The 26,698-nt window shown below is 41.2% G+C and overlaps 1 protein-coding gene across 2 annotated transcripts in view; it reads right to left on the reverse strand.

The window, feature by feature from the left end:
- The window catches only part of TGFBR2 (transforming growth factor beta receptor 2), a 61,457-nt gene that overhangs the window by 23,335 nt on the left and 11,424 nt on the right, over window positions 1-26,698 (reverse strand). Inside the window, exons 2-4 of one of the 2 annotated variants that reach the window (XM_066194080.1) lie at window positions 16,086-16,175; window positions 10,430-10,601; window positions 8,573-8,763 (exon numbers count right to left, since the gene is read on the reverse strand). In XM_066194080.1, the coding sequence (XP_066050177.1) occupies window positions 8,573-8,763; window positions 10,430-10,601; window positions 16,086-16,175 (453 nt within the window). The remainder of the gene's footprint in view (window positions 1-8,572; window positions 8,764-10,429; window positions 10,602-16,085; window positions 16,176-26,698) is intronic. The other variant, XM_066194089.1, reaches the window with a different exon arrangement.

Genomic DNA, 26,698 nt, shown 5'->3' on the forward strand with positions numbered 1-26,698 from the left:
TGGAGTAATTTAGTTTATCTCTACTGAAGAATACAAAAGTGGAAATGAAATTCTGTAACTCAGTGTCTCATGTACCTTCCTGATTTTGCCTTTTTTAGAACTGAAATGGTTTGGAAATCTTCAGCAAAACATTTTTCAGTGGGAAATACTGATTTTCAAAACAGAAACTCTGCTTCTGACACTCCTATACTTTTCCCTGAAACCCCTATCTTGAGGACAAAAGTGGTCTGAAAACTGATCCAACTTTTAAAAATTTCTCTGAGTTTTACAGGCCTTTTTGGGGGGAGGGGTTTGCAGATGGGGGGTGGGGAGCTTTTTTACTCAGGGTGGAGGATGTTTCTTTAGGAAAATGGTTGATACTGACACAAAATGCTTGGTAATAATCAAATTCAAATGGTGCACCTCAAATTAATCTGCATTTTTTTTATCACGATAGCTTCTTGGAACCATTTTAATTTTTCATACTCGCTGGAGATGATTTTTTTTTTCAGTTTAATAGGTTTTTTTTTCCACCCCTCCCTCAGCTCTATGCTGAACCGGCTAGATTTTAAAGCCAGAGTAGGCTCTATCTTATTATCCAATGGAAAATAATCCCTGGCATTTCTTGCAGACTTTCCTGAAGGTTGAATTCCTTCAACAAGTTCCTGTATTTGACAGGAACTTCCTTTGGACTAGGTAAACCAAGTCTGTCAAGGCCAATAAGTTGTGCTTGAGCTGTATGTCTTCATCTTTTAGTCTGAAAAGGATATTACCAGGGTATCCAATATCTCTCTCCTGGAGAGGCACTACCTCCGGTAGTTGGCAGATCTGCCTCACCAGCTATAGAATCATGGAATTGTTTAGGTTGGAAAAGATTTCTAAGATCATCAAGTCCAGCTGTCAACCCAGCACTGCCAAGTCCACCACTAAACCATGTCTAAGTGCCGTATCTACAGGTCTTTTAAATACCTCCAGGGATGGTCATTCAACCACTTCCTTGGGGAACATGTTCCAGTGCTTAACAACCCCTTTGGTGAAGAAATTTTCCCAGCAATCCAATCTAAACCTCCCCTGTACAACTTGAGGCCATTTCTTCTTGTTCCATTGCATCTTACTTGGGGCAAGATGTTGACCCCAATCTTGCCACAACCTCCTTTCAGTTAGTAGTAGAAAAAAAAAAAGTCTCCCCTTAAACTCCTTTTCTCTTCGCTGGACAATCCCAACTTTCTTAGACACTCTTTACAGGACTTTTGCTCCAGATCCTTTCCCAGCTTTGCTGCCCTTCTCTGGACACACTCCAGCACCACAGTGTCCTTCTTCTTGCAGGGGCCCACAGGATTTGATGTGTCGTCACTGGTGCTGAGTTCAGGGGATAACCACTGCACTGGCTGTGCTGGCTCCACTCTTTCTGAAACAGGCCAGGTTGTCATTGGCCCTCTTGGCCATATTGCTCTCACGGCTAGCTCATGTTCAGCCACCGTTGACCAACACCCTCAGGTCCTTTTCCTCCTCAGCTTTCCTGCCAGCACTCTTCCTTCAGCCTGCAGCATTGCAGGGGGTTGCTGTGACCCAGGTGCAGGTTCCAGCACTTCGTGCCCTAAGGGTTTACTTAAAGGTATGGGAACTCATTCACCTGTTCTTTTGGGTATTTGGCTGCCTAAATGTTGCTCTGCAGTCAACAAATGGCTGGCAAACCAGACCCAGTGCCGGATTAAGTGCTCCCAGAGCACTTAATGCATGTCACTGTCCTGTGCCACCACTTATCTCTTTTCCTGAAAGGTAGTAAGTATGAGCTATTTTGAAGATGGCACACCCACTGCTGCTCTCCCCTATGGGCCTGCAGCTTTGGCCTTGGCACATGACCACTTAGAGGAGCAGGACTCAAGACTTCTTTGTAATGCCCAGGGAAAATCCCCAGTTACATGACCCAGTTACATGAATTACATGTTGGAAGAGGCATGCACATGCATCTGTCACCTGATGAGAATGTCTGTATCTTAGTCACAGGGGTGGGAAGCAGGCAATTTGATTGCCTCTGGGTGGCTTACTTCAGCAAAAAGGCTGGGCAGCAATGATCTAATGGATATTTCATCTATTGTAAGCAGAATTTCATTTTTCAACTGATTGCCAAGTATGCTATTCTGTACCCAGGAGGTTTAAGAAACTCTTAAGCTCTAAGACAGAACAAATAGTTTGTTGCTGCTTTTATTCCCTCACTGCTGGCTAGAAAGTGTAAATCCTTGGTTTGCTGGCACATCACCCATTTGCTTAAAATCTTCCACCCCCCTAATGCATTCCCTTCTTATCTCTCCCATTCTAATAGGTCCCTTCACTGTGTGTACATGGCATCTCTTGCACACTTTGACTTTTGTAGCCAAGCTTTCCTACTCAGCAATATAAAAGCCAACATATTTTAACTTTACATGATGTGACTGAGTTCCTGTGATACATGGCTCAGTTATAGAGCTTGGGTGTCTGCTGCTGTTTGCTGGTGGATTTCTGGAACAAATCAATCTCTCCAGTTTCAATATGTTTCAACAGATGCCACACATTAACCACTATTTTTATTCTCAGCCTGAGTTTCACCCCTCCAACCTTTCCCAAAATATTATGTTGCCAGTGTTAGTTACAGTTTGTTTCTGTCTGTAATTATTAAAGTCTCTTCCATGACAACCTGATAAAAGGTTGGCCACATTCCCATACTTATTAAGCTCTCAAGTGATGCAAATTGTAACAAATATGCCAACCAGACTGGAAGAGCACTGCCTAGTTTGTTTTTACACAAATCTGTAACTGAGCATGGTTATTTTCCTAAGAAGCAAACAATATAAATACTACAGAGCAAAACAAAATTTTGGCTTCTTTAGCCTCTTTTCATTCTATTAAATGAATCAGATGTTCAGCATTAGACAGCCTCTCCTTTGGTTACACACAGCTGCAGGCACTGGGTGGGACCCTGGTGCCTGCAAATACCTAAGAGGAAACATAGAGAACAAAGCCAATATACAAGCAGCAAGAGGCTCCGTGCAATGTTATGTAATGTTACTGACCTCTTTTATGGGGCAGCTGGAAGACAGTTACCTTCTGAACATGTTAGTTGGATAACAGAAAAAGAGATTAATGAAAGCCTTTGTTAAAATTCACTTGGAAGCAGTCCAGCTGTAATCATCTCCCTTCTGATGTTCCTTGAGCACCGGACAACTCATCACATAAGTATTTATGGAGTGGTGACTGTTTGTGCACAGATCTTAAGTCTGTTCTTAAGTCTGAGATCCTCCTATGTAGTCAAGTAAAACCACTAACACTTTGACTCTAGTAAGGAGAGGAAGAGGAGAGAAAGAAAGGAAAATACAGGGACAACAGGTTAGAGACAAATGAGAGATACAAAGTCAAGGACACTTTGAAACATTATCCACATCTCCTGCAGTCTGGGCACAGGCATGCTTGTGGTGGTTCAGGTTCACCAGCTCTCCCAGGTAACAACTTTACACAGTGAGCAATCACAGCACTTGAGGCACTGCAAATCCACAGGCTGTAACTCATTCAGGCAAATGACTCACCACAATTGATTAATCAAATAGGCACGTCTCTTACACTTTCAATTAGCCAACTCTGTAAAACCATGGTCAGTGTGAAGTTTTTTAGCACCACAATACCCTCCCTCCCTCGACACACTTCCCCCAACTAGCTTCAGTATTCTCATAAACTCTTGCTGACCTGTCAGTCATCCCTATCACTGAGGTTTTGCTATTTCAAGGCAACTGTCTGAATGGTTCAGAGTGGCTGCTAAAGGTTTCTCCCATATTTGGGTGTGGTGGGAATGCCCAAAATAATGACTTTATCTTGCAGTAGGTGGGCACTAAACACAGTCTACCTAAACAATCCCACAGACACATTGGGTGCAAGCTGCGTGAAGATCTGCATGGCATGGCAAAAGTCAGGTGAGGATAAAAAATTAACACCGTGTAAGTTATTAGAATGAAACAACTATAAACAAAACAGAGCTGTGTTGAAATCCAGGTTCCAACTTTTGAGTTCGCTGCACTGTTACTTGGATTTGAATTGGATGCCCAGGATAACAACTCCATATATATTGACAACAGTATTTAAAGGATTTGTTTTCTTGTTTGCTGTCCCCAATGCTGGTTTGCATAGTGCTGAATGACTGTGTCTAAATGAGCTGCACAAGAGGAAGGAGTTGCATGGCACAGCAGGGAGGTAGGTCATGCACTAAGTAACATGCAGGAATCCCATTTTCTTGTCTACAATGAATACCTGGTCATCTCTGTCCATGGAGAAAGGGTCAGATGTGGGGTTGGAAAGGGCACAGTCCTGCTTGGACCCTTAGGGTAAACAAGGCTTGACTTCAGTCAAAGAACTTGGTATTGCTAATAAAACCCAGCTTTGTTAGCCAGCTGTCATGCTCGCACTGGTTAATAGCTGGGAGATGTGGTGAAGGCAAAGCTGAGGAACAAAGCTGCCCAAACATCATGGGAGGACTGGAACTGTGCAAACAACCACAGATAGACCTGATTCACCACAGCAGATCAAAGCAGAAGAAGGTAAAGCAAGGTGCAGAAGATCCGCCAGGCACAACCAGACATCAGGGAGCAAGAAACCCTCATAAGCCTAGTCCTGCGCTCATTTTTTCCACGACAGAAGGACCAGGCCTCTGTCTGCCACCCAGTCAACTTCTAGCCACCCAAGGCCTTTTTACCCTTGATTCTGGCTAATCTTTTCCAGCGGTTTTGCTCCCTGGCTTTGCCTTCTGGTAACACTGACATTAGACTTCTGAATAAATAATAATTACAACACACTGACATTGAGATTTGCTGTGAGAAGCATTTTTCCACCACAGGGGTGTAAGCTGCTTGCCAGTCACCCACAATTTTGCTTGGCAAAAAAAGAGTGGGATTAAAAAAATAAACACAGAGTAGTCAGATTTACAATGGTTACCTGTCTCCTGCTTGTTATTTCTCCAAGAATTACAGAACATTATCTGGAGTGATTCTGCACTCAGTATTTTCCTCCAGCTGCCTGTGGCCTGGAATGCCAGGGATCTGAATCAGGGTCAAGCCCCTGACACAGCAGAACTACAGGCATGGTCAGGCACATTGTTTGACTGTGTCTTGCTTATCTTGCAGATTGGCAATTTAAATGAAAATCTATACAATAAACAGGCTTTTGATGTAATTACTTCAAACATTTCCAAAATCACTCTTGAGTGAGTCACAACACCTTCAATACTCAAAACCTTTAGATGCTTGTGTCTAAAAACGGAGTCAGGAAGTTTGCCCTTCACAGTCAAGACTCATGCAAGCCAATTGTGCTATAAACCAATTCTTCCATAAGCAATAACAGCTCAGCTGTGAATCACTGGAATTTAGTGACTAACATTTTGTGGAAATTAGAACTTGTTGCCTTACCCAGGATTTTCTTTCTTACCTCAGAAACAACAGAAACAAACAAAATCTGGTCTGTCTTAAGTATGCATGCAGGAAGAAGAGGTAAAACACCAGTTATTTATAGCAATAGCTTGAAAAGAAACACTGTGATTAACAGGTGAAAAAAGGCAATCTTTCTTATCTCAGTTTCTGCTAATAAATTATTAAAACCACTGTTTGATCAGGCTTTTTTAGAGTAGCTCTTGTCTTGCTCTCTAAAACTATAAAATGTGCAAAACCACTGCAAAAATTTCTTGTTCTGGTTTACGAGAAATGTAGAGGAAAAAACCTGCAAGAACAATGTACAGAATAGATCTGGATGACAGTCATTCCAAAGGCAAAATTATTACAGGCTATTATCTAGTTGTCTGGAGGAGCCATGGACCAGCTGGCTGTGATGTTCTGCTCAAAGTTAAACACAGACAGGAAACCGCATGTCTGATACTGTAAAAATCGTTTGTCTTCCTGCCATGGCTAACCAGGCAAGCAACCCAAAGGGGCTGTTTTCATTTAAAAGAAACACTAATCCACAACAATAAAAAAGGAATGACAAAGCCTCAATTCTCCCCCCTCCTGACTGGAGTTAATGCCTATGTTTGTGAATGAACTGGAAATGCTACAAAGTGAAGTTTTACATGATTTTAACTTTTATTTGTAGTTATTCACTTATATGAATGCAGCACATGGTTTTCATGAGTCACCTGAAGTGCTTACAGCACGTGACCTAGAAGGAAAGGCTCCCCTCAGAAGACTGAAAGGAATTTGGGTAAAAAGACTGGGTTTAAATTTCTACTACTCCTTTTAGGTTGATCTGGAAGTGTGACTGAGCTGCAGAGTTGATAGGAATGAAGGCACTTGGTGCCTAATTTCTAGAATGGTTTTCATAACCATACACACGAAAAACACACATTTATCAGTGATTGCATTCAGCTACATAGCTCCAGGAGAAACAGCTATAATGTGGCTAACTCATATCAATTTAGCCAAAATCCACAAGGGTGTGGTTCATGTTGTACAAAAACACTAGACTGCTGACACAGAGTAATATCTCTTCTCTGGGAACACATTCTCTTCAATAAAACCAAGGCAATCTGTTAGAATTAGGTCCTGGGTCTAGCACCTGTGCTCATATCAACACCTGTATACACTCCAAATCCTTTAAAGATCACCCAAGAAAGGATTGGTCACACAACCATGAATCAGCAGTCAGGTTGTCTGGTTTCAAATCGAGCTTGGGGAGGGGAGGAGGAAGACAGGGATGAGGGGTAGCACCAGATATGGATAGCCTGGGCCAAGGGAAGCAAAGGCTTGCTAGCTTGCTCTTAGCTAATTTGGCATGGTTTTGTGACCTAAACTGGTTGGCCTTCTTGGAGGCTAGGAAGTGAGAGCTACAATTGCTCACATAGTTGTTCACCTCAGTGCAGTCACACACCTTGGTTCCTAGGAGTGGAAATAGCATCCCAAACCTTTGTTATCTCAGCTAACAAAGACTTAATTATACCCTTTTCTGAGGAACTTATGGGTGATGAGGATGGGTGCGATGTGCCACACCCCTTTAGAAATGTGTGTACACAAGTTTCTCCATAAGAGACCTCACTCTTGCCTGTGAGAAACCTGTCTTTGTCTCAGTGAAAGAATCACAGCAGGTAAGACAAAATAAAGCACAAGAAATGTGTGCACACCCTGTGTGTGCAGTATGAAGTCCACCAGTACTGCACATACCTGCACTGCCTTCACTGTATCTGCAGTGGCCTCTATTAGAGCTCATGAAGTAGAACAGGGATGGGTTATTGTCTTGGATTACAATATGTAACTAAAAATGTGTATTCTATCTGCCATTTGTTGAAACCGGTTGGGGAGGTGTTCTTCTTTCTGTCTTGTATAACCCATTCCTCACAACTCCAGGGGGGAGAGGACAGGCGCCTTCTGATAATTGGCCAGCTGTTAAAACCAGGTGGAGCAATGTTCCTTATCTCTTCCAAACCCATCCTCCCTCTGGGGGATAGCTTCTGTTAATGGGCCATTTAGGCTCACCACATGACTGATAAAATTACATCATCCCATTGGGAGATGCTCCACCCAGTGGGAGGAGCCAAGTATTCCTACCCGGATAAAACCTGCAATTCAGAACTGCAGGACAGCCTGTTTCCACTGGATTTCCCAGAGGAAGACTAGACCCTTCTACAGGATCATCTCTGCTCCAATAAAATCGCATCTGCCACTCCAGGAGGACTTATTTGGACTGCTCCCAATACCCTGACCAACAGGGTGTCAGGTCATATTCTGACTCTCAGTTTTTCTAGTATTTTTTGTTTGTTTGTTTGCTTGTTTTTTTGTTCTACTACATTTGTATTTTTAATATTCCTACTAAAGAACTGTTATTCCTATTCTCAAATCTTTGCCTGAAAGCCCCTAATTGCAAAACTATAACAATTAGGAGGGAGGGGGTTTACCTTCTCCATTCCAAGGGAAGCTCCAGCTTTCCCTGGCAGACACCCGTCTTTCCAAACCAAGAATGTTATGCACTTGTAGTTTGGTCTGTACTCACATTGCCCTGGTTTAACTGAACTCACATACACTTCCTTGTGCCATAGTAGGTGTGAGGGAACATATTCCCCAGAGAAGGAACCTAGTTTCTTCACACCCATCACAGGAGAGGTGCAGATGGTCAGTTACACCAGAGAAGCTGACTTAAAATTCACATCCTATCAGATTACCAGCAACATCTCTATATGCAGGTAACACACTATGGCAATACAGCCTTTTAAAAGAGGTAGGACCTTAAAAATGGCATTTGCCTTTAGTTTAAATTTTATAATGCAATTGGCAAGAGTTGCATTTTGGTGTGTCAACAGAACAACTGTAAACATCTTGCTTGCATCTTCCATCAGCTTTTAAGTGCAATATCTTCAGCTGAGTATCAGACTTAATTCAAAATGAGGGCAGCCTCAGGAAGAAGTACCCTCAGAACACAGAAAATAAAGGTTGGGATTTTGCAAGATTCAAAAAAGACTGAAGAGCACCTGCCATTAGAAGTTCTCCCCAACAAAATGCAATTCCAAAGGACATCATTATAACATTGTTAATATTAACACAGTTAATATTACTTGCAAGGAATGTAGGAATGCAAGGTAAAATATTAAACCTACCTGATGTAAAAATAAGCATATCATTGCATTCTTCACCTGTGCAGGAACACATGAACATCAATCCCCCATCGTCCTTCTTTTCCCTCATCAAGCACTGCTCTGATTTATAGTCATCCAAAAAGTGACCATACAGTGTTTCCTGGGGGTCGTGGCATATTGTTTCTAACGTCATATTTTCATCATTCTGTCTCCTAAAAATGAAAAGGAGAAAATTGAAACCAAAAAAGAAATATTTTATAAAGGGAGCAGACATGACTGCACCTGCCCAAAATTTGCCTCTTTTGAGAATATAAATGGCATTTAAAGAGCATTGTATGTTTTTCTCTGTCTTTCCTGAATGGGGTAAATTTGGCACCGTCTGGGCTCCTCACATTTGTACAATGGCATAGCTATTCCTGTACCATATTACCACTAAGCTCACAAGAGTGTCTCTGAAAATTTCACTTAGAATTATTCAAGCTAATGCTCAATGAACTGCTGTGAACCTCAGAACATACTTTTGGTTTTTGTGGTCACTGAGCAGACAGTAAAAATCTGTGGGAAATTACGATAAAAACTGAATTATTTCCCGAAAATCTGAGGAATTTCTAGTGAGTTGGTCTTTTAATTTTGCTTTTGAAGCCTACAATCAGCACAGTTTGTGCACTGAAGGAGTTATATATAAAAAAAACCCAAACCAATCAAAAAACCACCAAAATACCAATCATAAAAACTGATGAAAGTTAGAGTTGCCTCACAGTCAGGGAAATATTTACAGCTGATAATCTGGACCTGGTCCACAGATTTAATTTTATTGACAAAAGACTTGAAGGCAAAAAGCACTTTAGAGTTGTCAACTTACTTGCCTTTTAGATAAACGGTCATGAAAAATCCAAAATGTATCTTAAATTGTACAACAGCTCCTTTTTATGGCAATAATAGACACCTATGACTTCCTGAAGAAGCACAGAACAAATATGGAAAAGCACCCTGGACTGATCCTGAACTGAAATGCCTACTTCCAATTATGCTGAACATTTCAAGTCAATGGACACAACTAATCCCTCAGCACATGAATTAGTTATGTCCCTCTATAAGTGGTTCGAATTATTCTAAATCAACAGCAATGCTGCAAACACTCAGTTCTGTTCCTTTAGCCCAGTTATTGACTCATTAAGAGCGTTTCTGGCTTTCTTTGGTAGGACTGGATTCCCATATATGGAAGGGCAAGGGAAGCCTAGGTTTTTAGACTGGAACACAAGCTTAAAGCCAATAAATCCTAAAAAAGTATTTTTCAAAAGTATTATTCAAAAAGTATTATTAAATTAATTTTTATAAACTCTTGGTTTCTTCGAACCTACACATAGGCTATATAAAAAGTACCATGCCTACATCAAAGTCTCTACCTACACAGAAGTTTTTTTCCCATTAAGAGGAAGTATTTCTACCTGTACATGGCAATAAGCCTCTCGTGATAAAGCTACATAATCTAGTTGCCTTGAAACCTGAGAGAGAATTGTCTTTGCTCAGCAACTCTCATTCCAATCCTCTCTTGAGCTTCAAATCTGTTTGTACTCTTGAGTGCTGTGGGTGGATACAGCTTAATGGCTTGCACAAAACCATGCCTCTTTTCCAATAACAGCTTAAGCTGGAACAGAACTGTTTTAGAAGAAAAAAAGTCCCCAGAACATTTCATATCAGAATTATTAACCTCAAGCAACTCTCAGTGTGCTGTGCAGAGATATGAGTTGGAAGCAGGAGGGCAAAGCCTGGTGAGGTAGCAGGGACATTCTGAATACCAGAGCAATCAAGGAAAGTACAAAGCAATGATGAATGAGGGTGTGCTCCTGTCCCCACCTGTATGAAAAAATAACTTACCATATAGCAACACAGACTTCACTACTCTTCTCACAGATAGAAGTGATGTTGCAGTTGCTCTTGCACTGGTGTTGGTTTGAGCAGGTTGTTACTTTAATATCACAAAATTTGCATAGGTTTGACATTTTCAGTCCACTTTCCTTATTTCTGTCTACAGGTGATGTAAATTCAGCTTAAGAAAAAAAAAAGAAAACGGAAACTCAATAATGGTAGATGATCAGATTGCATTATTGCTTATTATGAAGATAAGGTTTTCATCAGCAGCAAACATTTCCTCCTACCTTAAATTAGAAAATCTTTGATCTTTCACAGCTACCAATTTTCTTTACAACAAGGAAAGTGCCACGATGTCAAGACCAGGTTAATCAAAGTGAATTTGAAAAGCAAAAGGAACTTCTATTGACTTCAGACAGAGCAAAAGTTGCTTTGTAATTTGCAGAATCATGCATTTCCCAAGACCAGTTTGCACTGAAATAGCTCCTCTGCGCTCATCCATTTGCATTACTCACAGGCAGTGTATCTGTCCCCCATGTACAACACTGTGTCGTGGTCTGTGTGCCCACAGTAACTGCGGGTTCCATAGTGAGAATGCAATGTCACTGTGTGACATAATGATGCTATAATGATAACATGGATCAGGATGAATTTTGCAATTTTGTCTTTACTGACCTAAGGCATAACCTAGGTGTCATCCCTAAGCTGATTACTGTTCACACATAAAAACCACAGAGCTGGAACAGACTTTGAGCTTAAGGTAGATGGTCTGCCAGAAGTTGTGAGTGAAACTCGAGCTAGAAGGGTAATAGGGCATCTGTGCAGCTCATATGATCTACTGCAGGAGTCTAATCGGGCTAAGTGCAGGGGACTTTAACTAAGTTGCAATGGCAGTCTGTCTTGTGCATGCTTGCTTTGACCCATCAGCTACTTTTTTGCACCCAGAAACCGAATCATTACATGCTTACTGGTTCCGAGTCTTAGTACTCACCATCTGCTTCAGTGTGGCAGCAATAAGGAAAGAGATAATTTTGTGCCAGTGTTTGAACTTCAGGAAACATACTTTTAGCTCAAAAACTATTTTGAAAAGACAGTGTAACTACAAGGAACAGAAAATGCTGACACAAATATCCTTCTAAAGCTAAAATGAACATGCAACTATCTAAAGTGGAGCAGACAACAACGGTTTCAGTCTGACTCACTTTGCAATGTAATTGGAAAAGTAGGGTGAACCACTTTGAGGAGATACTGGGCTTACATATAGTGCAGCCCTTCTCTTGTAGCCACCTGCATGTTAAAACTGTGTTCATATTGCTTTCTGTGGTCAAATGTTGCTAGTCAACCTGTAATAGGCAACCAGGGATTTATAATTTCCCCCTCTCTACTCAATTAGCTGAGAAATCAATTTTTTCCTTCTAGAACTTTACTCTTTACTACCATTAGACTATTTTATTACGGGAAATAAATATACATGATTTTTCCAGGAGGAAATAAAACGGCCTCTTGCTAACATTTTCAGTGGATTTCTGAACCATTGTGAGGGGCTGAGAGAAAAGTCTTCTCATCCAAATCACACATCTTTCTCATCACTAGCATGCTCTGGTACTGACCTAAGGTTTCTGATCTAACAGCTGCTATAATCAGTGGCAAAACCTCCAATGGTTTTATGGTACAGAAGAAGATGCTACACAGAGGAGATGGTTAGGATGAGCTCACTGGGTGTGGCAGTCCTGCTCTTGGCTTAAGCAAGAGCTAACGGTGGCTGGGAGGGCTGCACCTGGCTTAAAGCTGGACTCTGGGAAGACAGATAACAACACAATAGCTGAGGGCCATAAAATTTACTCAACAGTTGAGGGCCAGTTGAGCATGCGCCAACCAAAATACAGCTGGCATGAAAATACTACTATAAGTCAATCATCTTACTCCATAAATAGGGAACAGCCCAGGGTCTGCTGAGCTCTCCTGCACAGCAGTGGGCTGCATGCCAGGATCTCGCCTTGAACAGGGATGACTCTTGAGGTTGCTCCTTTAGGTTGAGAGAATCCTTATAGCATCAAATACTCAGTAAAAGGGAAATAAGCACGCTGAAACTTTGAAATCTTACCTAAGTGAGATAAAGGACTGCTTGTACATATATAACCCTGTAGACCTAAGTTCCCAGCCTGGAACTAGGTCTGGATCCAGCCACATCCGCAAACCCCCTGAGAAGGGGTCCTTTCTGAACCTCATGACTCAACATGAGGGTGCCTCTGACAGTTTAGTCCCACCTTGTCCTCTATGCAGTAAATAACCAGGTTTAGTCCCACCTTGTCCTCTATGCAGTAAATAACCAGGTGTAGGTTGCCATCAATGCTTGTTATCTCACTGTCACATTTACTATCAAACTTTGTTAAAAAAAAAATTGCTACTTTTTTCTTCCAAGGGAAGTGTGTCACCCCATTTGCAACCCTGGGAGCACTTACATGGGTGGAGAATGCTGGCAGTATATTATGGGCTAGCAGAATTTTAAGCCCCAGGTAAACATTTATTGTTCTTAATTGTGTGTTGCAACAGCCATATAGAGGAAGGAACAAAGCCTCATTGAAGTCGGTGTGGTAGGAAATCAGAAAGTCTTGAATGTAGTGTTCTATGAAATACATGTTAACATAATCCCCATTATAGCAAATTGTACATCTCTTCTGGATGATGCCTCTTACCACATGCTGAAAGAGAAACTAATAGCTGTCACAGCTTATCTAGGTTGCAGTAATGATCAAAACAACCTGATAGTGAGGGACTGTCCCTCTACCCAGAAAAAAAAAAAAAAATCCATGGTTCTAAAAGCCTGGAATGAAAATAGAGACAAATATCTAGGGAAAGGTGAAGTGACTAACCCAAATGTACACAGGAAATCTGCAGCAGGGTGCCAAGCATCTCCCAACTGAGCATGGGGGAAAAGGCATCTGCTGCTCAAACTGCAAAGACTTCAACTGCATCTATGCTGCTTTAAGCTCTGAGCTCACATGGCAGCTCTGGCATGATGGATACCTCTGCCATAAACATGGCTCAATTCTCTCCAGTGCCCACAGCACTGGAGCCAAAAGCCACATGAAGGTGGGTCCTTAGGTAAAAAGTGTTTCAAGTACATTGTATTTGTTGAGAGAAAGGGTTTGGTTCCTATGCCATTCCTGGCTGTGCCAGGTTCTGCCAAGGCTCACCCACTGGAACAAATGGATGAAAACAAATGTGTTTGGCCCTCTTCCAAGGAGGGATATCCAAACCAAACTACTTGATTAAAAGAAAAAACAAACCAAACCAAACCTCAAAAAACAAACCCCAACTGGAAAGCAGCAATTCCCTGTAAGGTCACAAACCTTCTAAGGTAGGCCTTAGTTTAATCACTAGCAACAATAGCAAAAGTCTGGGCAGCTAGGACCAGGTAATTTCTGATCACGTTTAATTACTGTCAAAAGCTAATGGGGTTTTGAGACTTCCAGAACTGACTACACTTGTATTTTCTCTCTGAAATTCTTCTAACAGAGGCTGACAGATCAGTGACTCTGTATTCATGCCTCTGGCAGTTCAAAGAACTGTCTAAACTGCCCAGGTGAACAAATTTTATTCCATACTCCAACATTTGGTTTAAAGTGAGACTGCAGTTTACTTTCCCTAAGACTGTCATAATATTCTAGCAGGTGTTGGTGTGTTGTTTGTTATTACTCCTTGGCCTTGTCCACTCTGATAACCCATCTAGTTCCAAACTAAAGCCAAGTTTGACTTTTTCTATCTGATGCTGAAACCACATCCTGCAGATGGCCTGAGAGGAAATCTGGAGTTAGATAGGAACTTTGACATCACTCTTTGATCACAGTCTGCTACTAGACTCTGAGGACTTAGAAATCCTGAAAAGATGGGTCTTCTTCCAAGTCACGTGCACTCACACCTATCTTTAATCAACAAAGTCTTGCCTGGAGAATGACAAATTGGTAGGATTCTTCCCTAGGAAAGTGTATTCACTCATTCGCTGAGGGACTCATAAGCAAGGAGTGGTTCAGGACCAGCAGACTGCTCCTCTTCTCGTAGTCACTTGAACGCTCATCTCTAAAAATAACTGACTATCCTGCTGCATACTTCATACCACATGAGCCAACTCCTCAAGATTTTCTCCTGTTAAGACAACCAGAGTCACTTGAACACTGTGGACAGCGGCAACCTTTGATTTTTTCATGAGAAAAAAAAAAGGGGGATATAATGAAAAAGTCAACAGAGAAATCATGGATTTGTACAGATGAATGAAGCCATCTTAAAATGTGTGCTTGTCTCCTAAAATTTGAATTTGCCATCCACTCTCTAATGTTAGTTTTCTTATTTTGACTACTACAGGAAGCCTTATTCTAGCTTTTCTTGTTTCTTTGTCCATGGAGAGGGCTCTAAATAAAAGACTGTGGTTTCTTGGCTATGAAACTTTCAACCAACCAGTTCAGCAAAGACCAGCTACCATGGTTAAAATGTATGGAACATGCAAATCAACAGATGGGCTGGACATTATGGAAGCAGTCACATTACAAATGTCCACTCCATGGATTCTGGTGGAGCCAGGCTTGCAGAACATCGCTTCTCTTCTATGGTTCACATCTTTATTTATGATTTCTTGGGACATCATAAACAGGACACCTCACCCAAGGCCTGTTGACTTGACTTGAAGCTGTTTGCATCTGTTGTCTGTAGATATGTAACTTCTATTGAAGCCTAACATAGTTTATTTTTCTCTTATTTTTAATATAATTACAGAATTCTCACAAGTTAACAACATTAAATAAAGTCCAAACCAACATGCTGTCTTTTTGGAAATATCTACACTGGAAAATTTTTTATGTCTTAGGATGCATTTCAGAAACAGCAGCCAATTTCTCTTACTCCTATGTTGTAAAATCCTGTCACAGCACTTCTGTTCTCTCACCCAGTGTCTCTGGCAAGTGTATACTTAGAAAATAGCAGCCAGATCCCATCTCTCCCCCCCAAAAAACGCTGAGGGAGACATTGGGATGGGAACTCAACTACTCAGCTGCTGTGAGATAATTCCACCTGATGGGAGAGATTTTAAGATGTCACTCCACTACATCACGGAAATCTGCCAGGAGGACACTGCCTTTACCAGGGAGCCTTGAAGCAGATTGTCCTTGTTCTCCCAAAGAGCATAGCTCCATGACATCACATATCTGTGTTTGGAAAGCACAGTAGCAGCTACCAAGAGCATCCAAACTGCATTACCTTCTCATCCAAGAGAAAGACAACAATTTTTACCAAGAACTGTACTAAACACAACATGACTTCTGTTTCGACTACTATCCCCAGTACATGATCTCCAACCCTAGTGCAACTTAGGGAGACACTGCCAGCTTCATTAAATTTGCCTTACACATACTGATGAATTAATTGCAGGAGTGAGAGAGTCAAGGAATATGATGTGAGCTTTATTCTGATTATACTGATTATGTCTAGTGTGGTAATACAAGGAAGTGAAGACGGAAACATAATCAATCCTAAAGATAAAAAAAAATCATGAGTTACAATATCACAAGACTAGCCAGAAAGATCATGGAAATAAAGGAAGGGGAAAAAAAATCAAAAAACAACCCCAACCCCAAGCAAACAAAAAAACAACTGCTGGGTTCTCCCTTACTTGCCATTGCTGGCTGTACTCTTAAGAGTGCTTTTTGAGACATGTTTTGAAGCTTTGGCCATGAGCAGGAGGGTTGGAATTGCCATTTAACTAAAAAAAAAAAAGAAAAGATAAAATGAAAATAAATCACTGGAATCCAGGAGGTGGATCTTCAAGAAAAATAGCTGTATTGTATTACTCATCATAAAATCGCAGCAGCTGGCAACACTGCAGATCACCTAATAACTTCCATCATAACACCTTTGGGGTAACCCTGTGAAATATTTGTATTTTCAGTTTTTCAGTTGCAACTGCCATTTCTAAGCTTAATGTCATCTGAGCTGAAATGGAGTGTCACTCCGGCCCATACTCCTATTCTCCCCATGTGAGTATGAGCTCACAATGTTCACACCATCTTGGACACTGCTCTGGGTGCAGTCCTTTATCTCAACTATGAATTACCCCAGCAGGATTACCATGGGGACTTTTATGACTTTTGTGACTGTTTCTATTAAGATTAACAACAATGATTATCAAGAGTGCTGCAACAGCCTCTGTAAAGCCAAACATGCGCTGCCTTTTATGTACAACTAAAATATGTCAGAGGAAAACAGGTTCCATGAATGTTTAACTATCCCTGTGGCAGGAGTCCAGGAAACCACATTCCTATGGATTGTTTTGCAGAATCTCTCAGCCTCGATCTTTATCATACATCGTCACAGATCACTGACTACCACAGAGCACAACAGCTGCTTCAGTCAGTACTTAAAAGTTGTGCTGCCTTTAAGTGTACTGATTGCACTTTTGCAAATTTCAGAGGCTCAGCAATGGATAAAAGCCAAAATAACTTCCTGTTTCTACACAGTACTTTGTGAACTACTTGGAGGAGATGCATGTCATGGCTTCCCCCTGTCATGTAAAGGCTTTTGCCTGTTGTATGAAAAAAATGCAGGTCACACCTGTCACACCAAAGAATGATTTGGTGGGGCCCATAGGCTTTTTTCAGGTTTGTGTGACCTGCTCTTCAGCCATGACTGAGAAATCTCCTAGGAAAGAAGAGAGCAGACTAGGTAAGCCATGTTGACCAGCTAGACCTAGTCAGGAGTAGTTTGGCCACCCACAACTGAAGGAAGGACAAAGCAGAAGAAAGTAAAGCCAGAAAGCCACCGATGAACTGCTCTGAATTTGGGAAACCACCTTTTCTCACCTACCAGCAGGCAAGGTATAGGGGACGGCACATGCAGATGGAGAAACAAAAGGAAAAGGAGCAGAAGTTGGAAAACTTCATTTAACTCGTCTCTGCAGTAGAACTGTCTGGCTTTTAACAGCAAGTTCAACTGGCAAAACTTTGCTTTAGGGATTGCTGCAGGCATTCACACAGACACAGAATCAAATCTGGCAGGAGCCGGGGGAAGGGATACAACCAGAGAAAATAAGACAGGGAACAGCACACAAAGCTGGAGATCCTGAAGATGAAAATAATTATTGTATTTAAAGTATTCAAATATCACTATTTTTACCCACTATTTCCAAAATGAGTGATCATTAGCAGTTTTAATCACGGGCTAGGCTCTTCTCTCTGGTACAGGGCATGGCAGTGCCTCAAACACGCCTGGGAACAGAGCTCGCTGTTGTGATTCCTGACTGACAGCAGTGCAGGTGAGAGGAGACTCCAGCTCAGCACTTACAATAGAAGTGTGAAAGCTTTCTGAAAACATTATTGTGATGCCTCAAATAATGAGAAAAATTTTCACCGGTGGATCTTTAACTTGCAGCACATTTTCTGGCCACTATTTAGCACTCCATGGCTGGCGGAACAAAAGAATACTGTCTCCAAGCAAAGAGGCTGAAAAAAATCTAAATGATGGCTTCTCATATGGGCACTTAAATGGACATCTCATCTTCTCCTGACTTTAACCCACAGCCTCCCTAACAAAGCTGGTAAACAGCACACAGCACTGGAGAACCATATAACACCAAGTTCAATTTATTCAATTATGACTACAGGGTCTAGGGGTTTTTTTCTGCATAATGCATTGAGTTTGGAATTTACTGGAAATTGTCTCTGGTGGCTAACCCCTCCTGGGACTTCAGATATACACTGGACATCGAACACAACAATGCTCATCTGGTTCTCAAGATTAGCAAAACCAGCTTTCCTGCTTTGTTGGAATAAGATGATTCATGGTTCAGAATTGACATTTGCGTAACTAACTCTGACCTGTGCACTAAGAAGCATATCCTGCATCTAAACCTCCTTTTGTATTCTCTGCTCAGTGAAAGCTGCCGTTACTTCACTTGAATCAGAGCTGAAAGAGTATAAACACTTCAACTTTGTACAAATATTAGTTTTCCAACTTATAAGGTCTGAAAACAGGCAGCAGTCATTCAAGCATAATACAGTTATTTCTGTGATATTTTTTCATGACGGATGAGTCTCTGTGGAAGCCCCCCTAACATTTAGAACATACATAATTAGGAACAATTCTGACTCAGAAAAACACAAATATGCCTCTGCTCTCCGCTACAGAACCTTGCCAGTACAAGCCCATGCAATTGTACCTTCTGTGTAGCTTGAATGGAATTTCTGAACCCATTGCATCTCTTCCTTCAGCCAGATAAGAAAACCTGTTTATAGTAATCTGCTTCTCTCCACTCCTGTTCCCTTAGTAGTCACACCACTGCCTGCCTGCTTCAAAATATGATAGAGCTCTTAATTCTTCATAATAGCAATGAGGAAGGTGAATCATTTGTCCTGATGGAGGCACATATTCCCTCCAAAAGCTTAATTTATATTTCTTCCCCTTATGTTTCTTACAACAGAAGTAATGAGGAACATCCATCTTAAAGAGCCATTTATCCTGTTTTCAAGGGTCTATTTACTAAACTCCCAGTTTCCAACAGGGAAATTCAGAAGTCCACCCAGTGTTGGTGGAACAGAACTTATTCGCTAAAAATGTTATGGCTAAGCTATTTCTATTAGCCATGAATTATTCCATAGAGACACATCCTGGCACTTCAGTTCATCTGCAAGGCTGCTGAATGTGCTCAATGTCACATGCAAACTGAAAAGCCCGTGAGATCATAAAAGAAACTGATCATACTCTTAAGGTAACAGTGCTGCTTATTGGGAAGCATCACTTTCTTACTTATAAGCAGTCCTAAATGCCTGTCTTAGGATATCTGCTTAATGCAAAGACAATCTTGTCTGCCTTTGTCGGTGCATCCTCACTGGACAGGCTACAGGTGGGAGGAAAGCAAACAAATTTTGAAGTCTATGTTTCAGGACAAGGGACTTCCTCTTCTGTTAAACTTCTGGGCAGGAGAACACATCAGGATCCATGGTACAGGCAAAGATGCAAATTCCAAAAGTTTTAGGAGCTTCCTATTGCACTGTATTGCCAAACCCTGCCATCCGTCCCACGGGGAATTGCAGTTGTGGTACCTATGATGGACAGAGTTGGTGGGCACACGGGTACAGTTCCTACTTTTCCCTTACAATGACAACTGTTGTGCTGACTCTTCACTGTGAAAGCAGAGCACGCTGCACAGATGGAGCCCTGCCCTCAACTCCCACAGACCACTGCACCACCAAAGACACACAGAAATCAAAAATAGTAACATACTTGCTCGGCCAAACACTCACAAATGACACTCCTACAGGACTTTACTCCTATTTAGTATAAGGCCTCATCCTGCCTAACTCTCTGGATGGCTACAAGTAACTAAATGCTAGCTTGGCACACACACCCCATCACATGAGTGCACTTAATTACAGGGGTGGAGGTTTTAAAGTTTTCATGTGGATCATCAAATCCTGTTAAATCTGGATCCTGTTAAGTTACCTCAGTACAGGTTGTATTAGGAACAAGTCTAGTCAGACTCAAAATTGAGACTTACCACACTTAAAGTTGTTGTGGCTTATTCAATTACTTTAAAATCAGCTATAAGCTCAAGAGGTCTCAATCCCATGCATGAAAAAAAGCTTTTGTGTTACTTGATTATCTACCTGCAGCATTTTCAGCAGTAATAAGGAAGGCTGGATAGACAGCTGAAAATAATGTCTTCCAAATGCAAAATGGAAATTATTTAAAGACTGTTCACTACGCTGGCAGCTTACAGAAACTCAGGTGGCAAAAAGCCAAATCTTTCTGCTGAAACTACAGTTAACTCTCACAAGTTAACCCTTGCTACAGCAAAATGCTTGCCAAATGTATATCCTCTACTGTATTCAAAAGAGTACACTAAGATAACTAAAACCTAGAGGAAACTGTGTAAACAATAACTAGGAGTTGCCAGGGCTTGCCAAGAGTTAACAGAGGTGGGCAGATGTTTATTAATACTGTTTATTCACTCAGGAGACTGGCAGGCACTTCCAAACCCTCTCTGGTCTCAGAGACCTACCCCCAGGAAAGGTTATGAGAATATGTTACTTTGGGGTAAGACTTTTGCTTGCTTTTTAAAGTAACGAAAATGAAGCACAGACAAAGACTGTGACAAATCACACAAAACAGGAAATTCAAAGTTACATCTGACTCCCACAGGTTCCCTTTGATGCAGCCAGGTTGCTTGGTGAATCAGAAAAAGCATCACTCCTGTGTTTGCCATTTTATGCCTTTAATTCTCATTTTTGTTTGCTTTACTAGTATGCCCTAAAAACTACCGACACACAGGTATAGAAGTCAGAAAGCCATACCCATCCTCCCCTTTGAAAGGCTCCTGCCACACACAGCTTTACAGAGCCCTCACCAGATCCCTCCTTTGGGGATGCCACTGCAAAGGCTCGCTCTCACACACATCTCTTCTGACAACTTATTTTTAAAGTTCCTTTTTGATGCAAAGAAACAACGTATCTTGAGAACAATTGTCTGCCTCATGGAGAAATATTCAGACCATTTTCAGAAAAATGATACATTTGTTTCTAGAGCATTGTGAACACAACAGATCTTCCCCTTTCCCCTTTTTTCCCCTTTCTCACTAGTGAGGCCATAGAAGAATACCTGCGCAAAGAATGTTGCAAAAAACATCAGTCATGCCCCCCCCCCCCCCCCCCCCCCCCCGCTCGTTTCACATCCCTCATTTCTCCTCCCTCCCAGAGGAATCAGACCGCACCTTACCACACCTCCCACCCCCCCCAAAGGCCACCCTGAGCCAGAAGAGCTCTCCAGTCTAGACGCTGTCTATCTGACAACACAAACACAATGAAGAATGAGGTATGAGGAGTGGCAACCCACAGCTGGGGTAAGGCAAAACCGCACACTTCAGCTGCAGCAGTGCTGCCCAGGGCAGGGAAAAGTCTCTGTGGATCTACGGCTGAAGGTACTTCTGGGGAAAGCTCAGGCTGCCCAACGTGCCAGGGACATGGGGTCCTGGCCTCTGCTGCTGTCTCCAACCCACAGTGCTTTCAAATGTTACTTGCCCTGAGACAGAAGGTGTCACAGCCCTTCCAGGAGAGGAAACAGGGGCTCTCCAATAAGTCATTTCTGCCAGGCATCAGCACTGCACAGGCAGATGGGATTTGCTTAGGACTCATCAGCATGGGTTATGCTGCTTCGTGGAGCACTCCAAGGATCAACGTTTCTTCCCATTCATATCTGCAGAAGCACCTCAGGCCTCATAGTTGTTTAAATCCACTGTAAATTTAGATTGGAGGTTATTTTGATTTTGAAGTATAGGAAAAGGGCTTTTGGTGTCTCAAGTTAACATTTATGGGAGACATTTGAGGAGAGAGGTACTAGTCTCTGTGACTGTTTCTTCAGCAGTACAGAGAGCTGTCAGATGCCTCCTCTTCATAGGATGCTGGAAGAGTCAGAACAGTCTTGTTTTTAGAATACAATTTTTTCAAGAGGAAGGACATTAAAGGTACAGAGAGTATGTGAAGCACATACTTCCTCTGTCTGATGTGAAACATTTGATTTTGTTGCAGTTCTGTAATGTGAACACAAAAAATAAAATTCAAACCAGTCACCCCAATTCTGCCTTGTTTCAGGGGAAATTGTGATGACTGTTTACCTGAAATTGCTCATAGTCTGGGAAAACATTCTGTAAACCCAGAAAAAGGTTTTACCTTTTGTTCCGAGACTTCTGCTGAACTGCAACTTGTATATCTGATTTCAAAGATCCTGATTCTGACTACAATTCCTTTCTCTAAACTGGAATCAAGATCCTGTGGACCAATGAACAAAATTTTAGTCAAACAAAGGCAAACCCAAATAATGGATTTGGGATCAAAAAAAAAAGTAAATCAAAAGCAATCTTAAAATATTACACAGTAATTGGAATGGGTTGCATCTGTTCAAACATCAGTTTGAGCATCACATTTACAAGTAGGAAATACTTCAGAATTATGAAGCACAAGGGGCAGAAATAGCATGAGTAAGACATAAAAAGATTTTATGTACAATGGCACGGTTTGGAGCATATAAATTGCAGGCCTGCCATTCATTGTTTTAATTTCACCCAGGCAGAAATATTTGAACAGAAGTTTCTCTCTGTTTTTCCCTGCACAGCTCCCTAGTGAGCCTCTGCACTGGCCCTTCACAAGTACACTTTTTGTGTCAGCTGCCAGAGCATGCTGGAGCTGGGAGTCAGGGGGTGCTTTGTGCCTCCAAGCAGAACCCACACTCTTCAGGCATGATGTCAGCAACCTATACAGCCAGGATTGGAGCTGACAGAGCGAACTGGCTTTGACCACAGCTCCTAAGGCCATCTTAAACAAGAATGAGGTCTGCATGGCAAGAGTCTCTATATGTACAACAGAAAAAATATATGTGTGTACACCATTTGCTGCTGAAGCAAACCAGAATTTCCGTGGTATTTTGTAACACTCCAGTAAGTGTGGGGAGAAGCTGTGTGCACACAAAGACTCACAGCTGCCCAATCAAAATAAGCATTTAAATGGATTAACCAGACAACTGTTCTTTCAAACTTGCATTCGTTACACAGCTACATAAATCAGAGGGATTTATAAATATTTGTTTTTCCAGATAAAAGGAGGATATTAGTGGGATTTTTAAAAGTGCATTCACTGCCACTATCTGTCCCTCCCAGCCATTAACAAACAAACAAGGAAACAAAACAAAAACAAGGATGTTGTGCATGCAAAAACTGCAGTAACAGTTTTAGACTTGAGGATTTTGGTTTAAGCTTAATATAAAAAGACAACTTACTAATGTAAGCAGCATGAAAGACCTGATTTTACTTAGATTTTTGAAGACCTCTGAACTCGAGGAATATTTGAGAGGTCTGGAAATTAGGTTAAGGCACATCCTATGACTAGAGAATGTTATTATGGTACTAGATTACAATATAATCTACCGATTATGGTAAAAGAGAATTCTATGCAATTTCTTTCTCTAGACCTGAATATAATCCATCCTTCCCAGTCTATTTGAAAAACTGTTTCCAAGTAAGAAGACTCATTTAACAAGTCCACATCCTTAACACACACACAGAGGCTCCACTGTCAGCTACTGATGGGCAAACATGTTTATGCGGAAGCTCTGTTCAGAGCTCCTTTTCACTGTGAGAAGCCATTTTCCTTCAGGAAAATGGTGTTTATGAACCATTCTGTCCCCACACAGCAAGTTTTGAATGACAGATTCAGGAAAACGGTATTAAAAAGAAATTACTCTCTTTCATAATCCATCAGCTCAGCTAAAACAGTAAATCAGAGGAAAGTTAGACACAAATGTAATCCCCTAGGAGTAGAATCACTTTGAATAGATTTGAAGAAAAATACACATCCTTCTCAAATTCAGTAGCTTGGATGGTTATATTTGTCACTGTCAAGTTACATGCAAAGAAGCAGAATGATAGAATTCAATACCCTGGGGATATGCTATCTTGAAAGATGCATCTAACTGCCACAAGTATTAATCGGAATTATATACTGAGGATTGAGAAAAGGGCATATGCATAAAGCTACACACTTCTAATGATATTCAACCTCAGGAAAACTTTCTTTTTCAGACTTCTGTTGCAAAGATCCTACTGCTGTGGCTCACTGTTAGTGAGTTATCAAATTTCTTGGTAAAGAAGTATCTCTCTCAACAAAGCAGCATCTCCTTTGTCTGCCAAAGGTAAATTGGCTAACATATCCCCCGGGTATAAGCTGTTCCTTTTCACGCATTTGCAAATTACTCCCTCCAGTTACCTTTGAGGCTGTGAATCACTAGCTGGCAATACCACCCTGCTGAAATAAGGGCAAGAATGATCAGCTCCTTCATTTCTGCTTGAGGCTGAAATTTTACTGGGCTTAAGGGGAAATAAAAGCCGTGAGTGAAACCTACCTATTCTGAAATAAACAGGTGTTTCACCCTTAAACACCTATCTTGAAACTTCACTGAAAGGTCCTTATCTTTGCCATTATTTCTAAATCACATGCAAAGAGAATTCATTCACTATTGCATGCATGACAGCATGGTCCACCCACATTAAAAAAAAAAAAAAAAAATTAACCCTGGACTCTAAAAGACTTGCTTGTAGGAATACAACACTTCTCATTCCATACAACAACACATTACTCACTGCTTGCAGCACCCAGCACCCAGCCCCCAGCAGGGCTTGTATTACAATTAAGGGGAGGACATTCCCACACTAGGTGTTGCTCAGCAGGATGGGACTTGCCAATTTAAAATGTTTAGTCTACCTGCCTAAAGATGTGTGAGGGACTGCAGGCTCGTACACTTCATTTATGATGAGGTAGAATATAACTGTAAATTTGAAATGTACACATCAAGTTGGATTTCTAGGGTTTTCCCCTTCTAGTAGCTTTATGTAATAGTTGTTACTCTAAATACACAATTCCAGTCCTCCAGCTACCTCTTCAGTCATTCTTAAGACCATAATCTTTCACCAAGACTCCAAGACAACATACACACTTGCAAGCTTGTTTAAAAGAAACATTGTAAAGAAAAGACTTAAGTCTCTACGAAACAATTCCTTCTATTGAAGAGAAAGCCGGGAAGAGATAGGACAGAATCACAAGAGCGTGCACCAAGCAGCAGTTCAGAACCTACCACTGCCTCTCAATTTTCATCTGAATACCTCAAACTTCACCCAATAACTGCAACCATTTTTTTTTTCTAACAACTAAGAACTGTGAAAAGCAAAATACGACGACACTTGGTAAATATTTAAATGGTGCAGTTCATTTCTGGCACAGCATTATGTTCCTCTGCTACTACATAAAGTTCCTGCTACTTCAGGACAGATGTTTATTGTCATATTTATGAGTTAAATTTAATAGGATAAGATCTTCAGCAGATTCTGTGATTTCTGAGTGTTACTATGTCAAATTATACTCATTGATGTTTAATATTTTAGAGTCATCAAATGTTTCTGGATATTGGTCATCATCATCATCCTTTATCTGGAGGGCACTTATTCAACTGTAGAAATCAGTAGGAGTCTGCAGGATGTCTAAGGGCTTCTATGAAATGCCTTGATCTTTTTAATCAAATGCCAAGTGGATTAATAATTACATCATGAAAACACTATTTCAACAACTGTCATTGAGGAGGCTGTGCATAACGTGGTCATAGCAGCCGAACCACTCAGCATCCCTTTAAACACCATGAGCCAGTTACATGCTTTGTTATGGTTTCTGGCAAAACTGTTCAGTGACATGGGCAGCTCATTCTCTAAAGCTGTCACTTTGGCATTTCTCACAAATACTGCACTCATGTAGGACACAGTTTGTTTTTAAAAGTGTTCTCATAAGGCAAAACAATTCCAAGTTTTCCCAACATAGTAATAGCTTAGACTATACCAGAGGAAAGTGTTCCACAGCAATAGAGACATTTTTTTAATTCCTCGGATGTAAAATTTTATAATTCATGCATATTTGAGACATGCCTGCACAACATTAGTTAGCAGAGCAGTTTAACTGTTTTGTTACTTGTGGAGATGCCAATCTGAATTGAGAGTGATATCAGCCTGGTGGTGGAAACCTGCTGCATCACAGATTCAAAGGCTGCAAGAGCTCTATGACCCTGGGATGGTATTCCCAGTCTGGCCTTCTGAAAGCGAAGCCATTTCACTCAGCTAGTTTTGCAAAGCCCTAACATACCTGGGTATATGTTTAACAAGCCAAACCCTGTCTTAATTTAGAGATTCACATTGGAAAGTTCATTGCATCCCTTGGCTGTACTCTAATAATGAAAGTGTCCTGTTTGCTAAAAATGCACACCTTGTATCTGTGGTGGTTTCATTCACCTTCCATTTGTCAGAATAGATGCCTTTTCACCTTTCATAATATCCTCCCCCACAGAATCTAAAAGTTTAAAACCTTATTTTCCACCAATTAACTGTGGCAAACTTCCATGTGAGCTCTGCTATGTACAGCTAAGCATTCTGGCAGAGCAGATTTAGCTAGGTTGCACTACCTTAACTGTGCCTTCAGGCAAATTATCCCAGTTAGTGGTGTTTATGTTATGTACAGTATCTCAACAAGGCATGGCAAAGTGCCTGCATATCTGACCAATCTGACCAACTGCATCTTATATCCAGTCAGAGAACAGCAGCTGTGGGTACTATACCTAATTCCTTAGCTCTTCCTGTGCCCAAAACCACAAGAGTCCATCAAGTTGAAAAAGCAGGAAATTATTAACATTAAACTCTCACCTGAAAAT

This window comes from Chamaea fasciata, unplaced genomic scaffold (genome assembly GCF_029207755.1).
Source record: "Chamaea fasciata isolate MVZ Bird 193981 ecotype frontalis unplaced genomic scaffold, bChaFas1.0.hap1 SCAF_1, whole genome shotgun sequence".
Lineage (NCBI taxonomy): Eukaryota > Metazoa > Chordata > Aves > Passeriformes > Sylviidae > Chamaea > Chamaea fasciata.